Source organism: Polyodon spathula, chromosome 3, assembly GCF_017654505.1.
Source record: "Polyodon spathula isolate WHYD16114869_AA chromosome 3, ASM1765450v1, whole genome shotgun sequence".
Lineage (NCBI taxonomy): Eukaryota > Metazoa > Chordata > Actinopteri > Acipenseriformes > Polyodontidae > Polyodon > Polyodon spathula.
In genome coordinates, this window is record NC_054536.1 from 1,844,485 (window position 1) to 1,854,481 (window position 9,997).

Below are 9,997 nucleotides of genomic sequence, written 5' to 3' on the forward strand. Positions count from 1 at the left end.
GCACAGCATACTGTATCTCCTCATTTCAGTACCGGCACCGTGGTATAGCATGCTTTTAGCAGGAGGCAACGGCTGTCACCATTTAAATTCCTAGATCTTTGTTAAAATTCAGATAGTGCTACCTGCAGCAACACATGAGTACTGTATCTGTACATGTTATATATACATTGTGCTTTTTTGTACAGTGTAGGTGTCAATACTCAACAGTAGTGTCTATACCCAACCTCACATGACAGTCTTTGTCAGGAAGTTATATTCCATTTGACAAACGTGTTGATGTCCTGCTACGGTTCATATTTTCTCCCTATGTTAAACAACTGTAATCTATGCCAGTGGCTATAATGAAATGGTCTCAAAGGTTACCTCACTAATATTAAAGGATAAATTACTGTACTGGAACATGCGTGGCAAATTAATTCCACATACAGGCACCATAACAATAACAAAGGTGGAGTGTTTTCTCTGTAAGTTGCGTAAGGGTTGTGTTAGGGTTTTTTCTGATGTTTTGTTTGTAAGTTGTGTTAGGGTTTTTTTCTGATGTTTTGTCTGTAAGCTGTGTAAGGGTTGTGTTAGGGTTTTCTGATGTTTTGTTTGTAAGCTGTGTAAGGGTTGTGTTAGGGTTTTTTTCTGATGTTTTGTCTGTAAGCTGTAAGGGTTGTGTTAGGGTTTTTTCTGATGTTTTGTTTGTAAGCTGTGTAAGGGTTGTGTTAGGGTTTTTTCTGATGTTTTGTTTGTAAGCTGTGTAAGGGTTGTGTTAGGGTTTTTTTCTGATGTTTTGTCTGTAAGCTGTGTAAGGGTTGTGTTAGGGTTTTTTCTGATGTTTTGTTTGTAAGCTGTGTAAGGGTTGTGTTAGGGTTTTTTCTGATGTTTTGTTTGTAAGCTGTGTAAGGGTTGTGTTAGGGTTTTTTCTGATGTTTTGTTTGTAAGCTGTGTAAGGGTTGTGTTAGGGTTTTTTCTGATGTTTTGTTTGTAAGCTGTGTAAGGGTTGTGTTAGGGTTTTTTCTGATGTTTTGTTTGTAAGCTGTGTAAGGGTTGTGTTAGGGTTTTTTCTGATGTTTTCTGTAAGCTGTGTAAGGGTTTGTTAGGGTTTTTTCTGATGTTTTGTTTGTAAGCTGTGTAAGGGTTGTGTTAGGGTTTTTTCTGATGTTTTGTTTGTAAGCTGTGTAAGGGTTGTGTTAGGGTTTTTTCTGATGTTTTGTCTGTCTGTAAGGGTTGTGTTAGGGTTTTTTCTGATGTTTTGTTTGTAAGCTGTGTAAGGGTTGTGTTAGGGTTTTTTCTGATGTTTTGTTTGTAAGTTGTGTTAGGGTTTTTTTCTGATGTTTTGTCTGTAAGCTGTGTAAGGGTTGTGTTAGGGTTTTTTCTGATGTTTTGTTTGTAAGCTGTGTAAGGGTTGTGTTAGGGTTTTTTCTGATGTTTTGTTTGTAAGCTGTGTAAGGGTTGTGTTACGGTTTTTTCTGATGTTTTGTTTGTAAGCTGTGTAAGGGTTGTGTTAGGGTTTTTTCTGATGTTTTGTCTGTAAGCTGTAAGGGTTGTGTTAGGGTTTTTTCTGATGTTTTGTTTGTAAGCTGTGTAAGGGTTGTGTTAGGGTTTTTTCTGATGTTTTGTTTGTAAGTGTTAGGGTTTTTTTCTGATGTTTTGTCTGTAAGCTGTGTAAGGGTTGTGTTAGGGTTTTTTTCTGATGTTTTGTCTGTAAGCTGTGTAAGGGTTGTGTTACGGTTTTTTCTGATGTTTTGTTTGTAAGCTGTGTAAGGGTTGTGTTAGGGTTTTTTCTGATGTTTTGTTTGTGAAGTAACTTACAAAAAATGATGGTGATTAAGTAGTTTCAAGAAAATGCACAGAGTCCTTTTCTTTAATCAGTTGCCAGGTATATTGAAATATGCAGGGTGTCTGGTCCCAGGTACAGGACAAACAGAATACTCAACATTACAATGTTTGCATGACATTAAATACCCTTCTGTATAGATGGTCCACCTCCCCTTTCTCTGACACTTAACCAATGGTCAAGGTAATTTAATTTATTGTGTGAGTAGTCTAGTGTGACAACCTCTGAACTCAGTGCATTCTTCACACTCCTGGAGACAAAAGGTCCATACATCTGCCTTTTGTTATCTTCTTGCGACCCCCTCTGATCCTAGTGGCATTATCCCTTTCGATCTCTCTTAAGTCTTTAGAGCCTGTTCCCTTCTAGTCCACAGCATTGTTATCTCGTTAGCTTGCATTCAGTGTTGGGCAAGAAACTTGTAGACACAAGGTCTCTATCAATTGTAAGCAGTAAATGCAATTTGAACCAAACAGTCTGCTATCTGCAATATTAGTCTCTTTTCAGAAAAAAACACCAGTATAGCTCTGCCAGTCCACATGCGTAGCAAACTGCTAATCAATTCTCAATCCATGTTTTCCAACAGTTTGTAAGCTGTGTAAGGGTTGTGTTAGGGTTTTTTCTGATGTTTTGTTTATAAGCTGTGTAAAGGTTGTGTTAGGGTTTTTTTTCTGATGTTTTGTCTGTAAGCTGTGTAAGGGTTGCGTTAGTGTTTTTTCTGATGTTTTGTCTGTAAGCTGTGTAAGAGTTGTGTTGGGTTGTTTCTGATGTTTTGTTTGTGAGCTGTGTAAAGGTTGTGTTAGGGTTTTTTTCTGATGTTTTGTCTGTAAGCTGTGTAAGGGTTGTGTTACGGTTTTTTCTGATGTTTTGTTTGTAAGCTGTGTAAATGTTGTGTTAGGGTTTTTTTCCTGATGTTTTGTTTGTAAGCTGTGTAAGGGTTGTGTTACGGTTTTTTCTGATGTTTTGTTTGTAAGCTGTGTAAATGTTGTGTTAGGGTTTTTTCTGATGTTTTGTTTGTAAGCTGTGTAAAGGTTGTGTTAGGGTTTTTTCTGTAAGTTGCGTAAGGGTTGCGTTAGGGTTTTTTCTGATGTTTTGTTTGTGAGCTGTGTAAGGGTTGTGTTAGGGTTTTTTCTGATGTTTTGTTTGTGAGCTGTGTAAGGGTTGTGTTAGGGTTTTTTCTGATGTTTTGTTTGTGAGCTGTGTAAGGGTTGCGTTAGGGTTTTTTCTGATGTTTTGTTTGTGAGCTGTGTAAGGGTTGTGTTAGGGTTTTTTCTGATGTTTTGTTTGTAAGCTGTGTAAGGGTTGTGTTAGGGTTTTTTCTGATGTTTTGTTTGTAAGCTGTGTAAATGTTGTGTTAGGGTTTTTTCTGATGTTTTGTTTGTAAGCTGTGTAAGGGTTGCGTTAGGGTTTTTTCTGATGTTTTGTTTGGAAGCTGTGTAAGGGTTGTGTTAGGGTTTTTTCTGATGTTTTGTTTGTAAGCTGTGTAAGGGTTGTGTTAGGGTTTTTTCTGATGTTTTGTTTGTAAGCTGTGTAAGGGTTGTGTTAGGGTTTTTTCTGATGTTTTGTTTGGAAGCTGTGTAAGGGTTGTGTTAGGGTTTTTTCTGATGTTTTGTTTGTAAGCTGTGTAAGGGTTGTGTTAGGGTTTTTTCTGATGTTTTGTTTGTAAGCTGTGTAAGGGTTGCGTTAGGGTTTTTTCTGATGTTTTGTTTGTGAGCTGTGTAAGGGTTGTGTTAGGGTTTTTTCTGATGTTTTGTTTGTAAGCTGTGTAAGGGTTGTGTTAGGGTTTTTTCTGATGTTTTGTTTGTAAGCTGTGTAAGGGTTGTGTTAGGGGTTTTTTCTGATGTTTTGTTTGTAAGCTGTGTAAGGGTTGCGTTAGGGTTTTTTCTGATGTTTTGTTTGTGAGCTGTGTAAGGGTTGTGTTAGGGTTTTTTCTGATGTTTTGTTTGTGAGCTGTGTAAGGGTTGTGTTAGGGTTTTTTCTGATGTTTTGTTTGTAAGCTGTGTAAGGGTTGTGTTAGGGTTTTTTCTGATGTTTTGTTTGTGAGCTGTGTAAGGGTTGTGTTAGGGTTTTTTCTGATGTTTTGTTTGTAAGTTGTGTAAGGGTTGCGTTAGGGTTTTTTCTGATGTTTTGTTTGGAAGCTGTGTAAAGGTTGTGTTAGGGGTTTTTTCCTGATGTTTTGTTTGTAAGTTGTGTAAGGGTTGCGTTAGGGTTTTTTCTGATGTTTTGTTTGGAAGCTGTGTAAAGGTTGTGTTAGGGTTTTTTCTGATGTTTTGTTTGTAAGCTGTGTAAATGTTGTGTTAGGGTTTTTTCTGATGTTTTGTTTGGAAGCTGTGTAAGGGTTGTGTTAGGGTTTTTTCTGATGTTTTGTTTGGAAGCTGTGTAAGGGTTGTGTTAGGGTTTTTTCTGATGTTTTGTTTGTGAGCTGTGTAAGGGTTGTGTTAGGGTTTTTTCTGATGTTTTCTCTGTAAGTTGCGTTAGGGTTTTTCTGATGTTTTGTTTGTGAGCTGTGTAAGGGTTGTGTTAGGGTTTTTTCTGATGTTTTCTCTGTAAGTTGCGTAAGGGTTGCGTTAGGGTTTTTTCTGATGTTTTGTTTGGAAGCTGTGTAAGGGTTGTGTTAGGGTTTTTTCTGATGTTTTGTTTGTAAGCTGTGTAAGGGTTGCGTTAGGGTTTTTTCTGATGTTTTGTTTGGAAGCTGTGTAAGGGTTGTGTTAGGGTTTTTTCTGATGTTTTGTTTGTGAGCTGTGTAAGGGTTGTGTTAGGGTTTTTTCTGATGTTTTGTTTGTGAGCTGTGTAAGGGTTGTGTTAGGGTTTTTTTTTCCTGATGTTTTGGAGAAATTCCACCCGAGCAACTCCTCTGGAGTAGAAGCCGACACTGAGAATATAACGTTCATATAGGTACTGAACAATCAACAGTGCAAAAGTACAACATGCTAAAAGAAATTAAAAAAAGATTCCAAGTTGAAATGTTTGTTGTATAATTCATTATTTTTATTTTGGTATTTTAATAATATAAATAAAATGTACCATAAGCTACATTGCTTGCGTAAGGACTTGAAAGGATTGTGGACATGAGATGATTGGGTTTCAAGAGTTTCGTTAAGGAAAGCACATGTAAAATTTGAGAAGAAGCAAACAAAAAGCATTTGTTGAGATACAGCACCTACTGCATATAAATAAGTTAGTTGTATCTGGGCGATGCGGATAGGTCTTTTTGGTTACAGGACATGACCGTTCGCCTATTACAGCGAACCCATCACCACACTTCCATTATCGTGCGAACCCAGTACAGCGCAATCCCACCACCGCGCCAACCCAACACAGAGCAACCCCACCACCGCGCGAACCCAACACAGAGCAACCCCACCACCGCGCGAACCCAACACAGAGCAACCCCACCACCGCGCGAACCCAACACAGAGCAACCCCACCACCGCGCGAACCCAACACAGGGCAACCCCACCACCGCGCCAACCCAACACAGAGCAACCCCACCACCGCGCCAACCCAACACAGAGCAACCCCACCACCGCGCCAACCCAACACAGAGCAACCCCACCACCGCGCCAACCCAACACAGAGCAACCCCACCACCGCGCCAACCCAACACAGAGCAACCCCACCACCGCGCGAACCCAACACAGAGCAACCCCACCACCGCGCGAACCCAACACAGAGCAACCCCACCACCGCGCGAACCCAACACAGAGCAACCCCACCACCGCGCGAACCCAACACAGAGCAACCCCACCACCGCGCGAACCCAACACAGAGCAACCCCACCACCGCGCCAACCCAACACAGAGCAACCCCACCACCGCGCGAACCCAACACAGAGCAACCCCACCACCGCGCCAACCCAACACAGAGCAACCCCACCACCGCGCCAACCCAACACAGAGCAACCCCACCACCGCGCCAACCCAACACAGAGCAACCCCACCACCGCGCCAACCCAACACAGGGCAACCCCACCACCGCGCCAACCCAACACAGAGCAACCCCACCACCGCGCCAACCCAACACAGAGCAACCCCACCACCGCGCGAACCCAACACAGGGCAACCGCGCGAACCCAACACAGAGCAACCCCACCACCGCGCGAACCCAACACAGAGCAACCCCACCACCGCGCGAACTTTACCAACCCCACCACCGCGGGACCCTTTACAGAGCAACCCCACCACCGCGCGAACCCAACACAGGGCAACCCCACCACCGCGCCAACCCAATACAGTGCAACCCCACCACCGCGACACCACCACTGCGGGACCCCTTTACAGCGCAACCCCACCACCGCGGGACCCCTTTACAGCGCCACCCCACCACCGCGGGACCCCTTTACAGCGACAGACCACCACCGCGGGACCCCTTTACAGCGACAGACCACCACCGTGGGACCCCTTTACAGCGCAACCCCACCACCGCGGGACCCCTTTACAGCGCAACCCCACCACCGCGGGACCCCTTTACAGCGCAACCCCACCACCACGGGACCCCTTTACAGCACAACCCCACCACCACGGGACCCCTTTACAGCACAACCCCACCACCACGGGACCCCTTTACAGCGCAACCCCACCACCGCGGGACCCCTTTACAGCGCAACCCCACCACCGCGGGACCCCTTTACAGCGCAACCCCAGCCACCACGGGACCCCTTTACAGCGCAACCCCACCACCGCGGGACCCCTTTACAGCGACAGACCACCACCGCGGGACCCCTTTACAGCGCAACCCCACCACCGCGGGACCCCTTTACAGCGCAACCCCACCACCGCGGGACCCCTTTACAGCGCAACCCCACCCCCGCGGGACCCCTTTACAGCGCAACCCCACCACCACGGGACCCCTTTACAGCACAACCCCACCACCACGGGACCCCTTTACAGCGCAACCCCACCACCACGGGACCCCTTTACAGCACAACCCCACCACCACGGGACCCCTTTACAGCACAACCCCACCACCACGGGACCCCTTTACAGCGCAACCCCACCACCGCGGGACCCCTTTACAGCGCAACCCCACCACCGCGGGACCCCTTTACAGCGCAACCCCACCACCACGGGACCCCTTTACAGCGCAACCCCACCACCACGGGACCCCTTTACAGCGCAACCCCACCACCACGGGACCCCTTTACAGCGCAACCCCACCACCGCGGGACCCCTTTACAGCGCAACCCCACCACCGCGGGACCCCTTTACAGCGCACACCCCACCACCGCGGGACCCCTTTACAGCACAACCCCACCACCGCGGGACCCCTTTACAGCGCAACCCCACCACCGCGGGACCCCTTTACAGCGGGACCCCTTTACCCAACCCCACCCCACCCCCGCGGGACCCCTTTACAGCGACACCCCACCACCGCGGGACCCCTTTACAGCGCAACCCCACCACCACGGGACCCCTTTACAGCGGGACCCCTTTACAGCACAACCCCACCCCCGCGGGACCCCTTTACAGCACAACCCCACCACCACGGGACCCCTTTACAGCGCAACCCCACCACCACGGGACCCCTTTACAGCACAACCCCACCACCACGGGACCCCTTTACAGCACAACCCCACCACCGCGGGACCCCTTTACAGCACAACCCCACCACCACGGGACCCCTTTACAGCACAACCCCACCACCACGGGACCCCTTTACAGCACAACCCCACCACCACGGGACCCCTTTACAGCACAACCCCACCACCACGGGACCCCTTTACAGCGCAACCCCACCACCACGGGACCCCTTTACAGCGCAACCCCACCACCGCGGGACCCCTTTACAGCGCAACCCCACCACCACGGGACCCCTTTACAGCGCAACCCCACCACCGCGGGACCCCTTTACAGCGCAACCCCACCACCGCGGGACCCCTTTACAGCGCAACCCCACCACCACGGGACCCCTTTACAGCGCAACCCCACCACCACGGGACCCCTTTACAGCGCAACCCCACCACCGCGGGACCCCTTTACAGCGCAACCCCACCCCCGCGGGACCCCTTTACAGCGCAACCCCACCACCGCGGGACCCCTTTACAGCGCAACCCCACCACCGCGGGACCCCTTTACAGCGCAACCCCACCACCACGGGACCCCTTTACAGCACAACCCCACCACCACGGGACCCCTTTACAGCACAACCCCACCACCACGGGACCCCTTTACAGCACAACCCCACCACCACGGGACCCCTTTACAGCACAACCCCACCACCACGGGACCCCTTTACAGCACAACCCCACCACCACGGGACCCCTTTACAGCGCAACCCCACCACCGCCACTCTGCGGTCTATGTGTTCGGCTGGTGCTGGGTTGGTGGCGTGCCCTGGTGGGGGGAATATGTCGCGTTGGGGTGGTGGCGCCCCTTGGAAATTTTCGCGTTGTGGGGGGGGTGGTGTGCCCTGGGGAATGTCGGCTTCTGGTGTGGCGCCCTGGTGAATGTCGTGTGGGGGTGGTGTGGCCCTGGGGAAATGTCGCTTTGGGTGGTTGTGCCCTTGAGAAATGTCGTGTTGTGGGTGGGTGTTGGGTTGCCTGCTTGGAAATGTCGCTTCTGGGGGTGGGTGCGGGCCCGGGTGAATGTCGCGTTTGTGTGGTGGTGGGTGCGGCTTGTGGGAATTTCGCGTTGGGGGTGGTGGTTCCCTGGGGAAATTTCGCGTTGGGGTGGGGGGCGGGGCCCCGTGGGAAATGTCGGCGTTTGTGTGGTGTGTCGCCCCCCTGGGGAAAATGTCGGTGCGTTTGGGTGTGGCGGGGGGGCCCGGTGGTGGGGGGGGAAATGTCGCGTTGGTGGTGGGGGGGGGGGGCTCCCTGGGGCAATGTCGCGTGGGGTGCTGTGCGGCCTGGGGAAATGTTCGCGTTGGGGTGGGGCGCCCCTGGGGAAATGTCGCGTTGGGGTGTGCTCCCTGGGGAATGTCGCTTTTGGTGGTGCGTCCCTTGGGAATGTACTTTGTCGGGTGGGGGGCGCCCTGGGGGAAAAACATGGTCTCGTTGTGGGGTGTCGCCCTGCAGGGGAATGTCGCTTGGGGTGTGGCGCCCTGGGAAATGTGTCGTTTTCTGGTGGGGCGCCTGGGGAAAATGTCGCGTTGGGTTGGGGGGCGCCCTGGTGAATGTCGTTGTCTGTTGGTGCGCCCTGGGAAATGTCGCGTTGGGGTGGTTGGTGCCCCTGGGGAAATGTTCGCGATTGGGGGTGGTGGTGCCCTGGTAAATGTCGTTGTTGGGTGGGTGCCCTGGGAAAATGTCGCGTTGGGTTGGTGGGTGCCCTGGGGAAATGTCGGTGTTTGGTGGTGTGCCCTTGAGGAATGTCGTCTGTCCTGGTTTGGCGCCCCCTGGGAATGTCGCTGTCTGGTGGTTGCGCCCGCACTGGTAAAGTGTCGCTTTGGGTGGTGGTGCCCTTGGGAAATGTCTCGTTGGGGTGGTGCGCCCTGTGGGAATGTCGCGTGGGGGTGACCGCGGACCCCCTTTACAGCGCAACCCACCACCACGGGACCGCCTTTACATGTACGCGACAGACCACCCACCGCGGTTGGGGTGTGTGTTGGCACCACGGGACCCCTTTACAGCGCAACCCCACCACCACGGGACCCCTTTACAGCGCAACCCCACCACCACGGGACCCCTTTACAGCGCAACCCCACCACCACGGGACCCCTTTACAGCGCAACCCCACCACCACGGGACCCCTTTACAGCGCAACCCCACCACCGCGGGACCCCTTTACAGCGCAACCCCACCACCGCGGGACCCCTTTACAGCGCAACCCCACCACCGCGGGACCCCTTTACAGCGCAACCCCACCACCGCGGGACCCCTTTACAGCGCAACCCCACCACCGCGGGACCCCTTTACAGCGCGGGAACCCCACCAACCCCACCACCACGGGACCCCTTTACAGGCAACCCCACCACAGCGGGACCCCTTTACAGCGCAACCCCACCCCCGCGGGACCCCTTTACAGCGCAACCCCACCACCGCGGGACCCCTTTACAGCGCAACCCCACCACCACGGGACCCCTTTACAGCACAACCCCACCACCGCGGGACCCCTTTACAGCGCAACCCCACCACCGCGGGACCCCTTTACAGCGCAACCCCACCACCACGGGACCCCTTTACACCCCACCACCGCGGGACCCCTTTACAGCGCAACCCCACCACCACGGGACCCCTTTACAGCG

General features: G+C 51.2%; 1 protein-coding gene across 1 annotated transcript; it reads right to left on the reverse strand.

The window, feature by feature from the left end:
* Window positions 1–8,115: 8,115 nt before the first annotated feature.
* LOC121307624 (formin-like protein 3) lies at window positions 8,116–8,803 on the reverse strand. Its single transcript, XM_041239846.1, has 2 exons — window positions 8,358–8,803; window positions 8,116–8,257 (listed from the first exon to the last, which is right to left on the reverse strand). The coding sequence occupies exons 1-2, from the start codon at window positions 8,801–8,803 to the stop codon at window positions 8,116–8,118; spliced, it is 588 nt and encodes a 195-aa protein (XP_041095780.1).
* Window positions 8,804–9,997: the final 1,194 nt, after the last annotated feature.

Bases quoted from the DNA above. Each gene is read 5' to 3' on its own strand.
- LOC121307624 (XM_041239846.1), bottom strand. From the start codon at position 8,803: ATGTTTTTCCCCCAGGGCGCCCCCCACCCGACAAAGTACATTCCCAAG. The intron at 8,258-8,357 runs GCAACCCAACAC...GACATTCACCAG, and splicing joins GAAGCGACATTTCCAAGCAG to GGCGCCACACCAGAAGCCGA.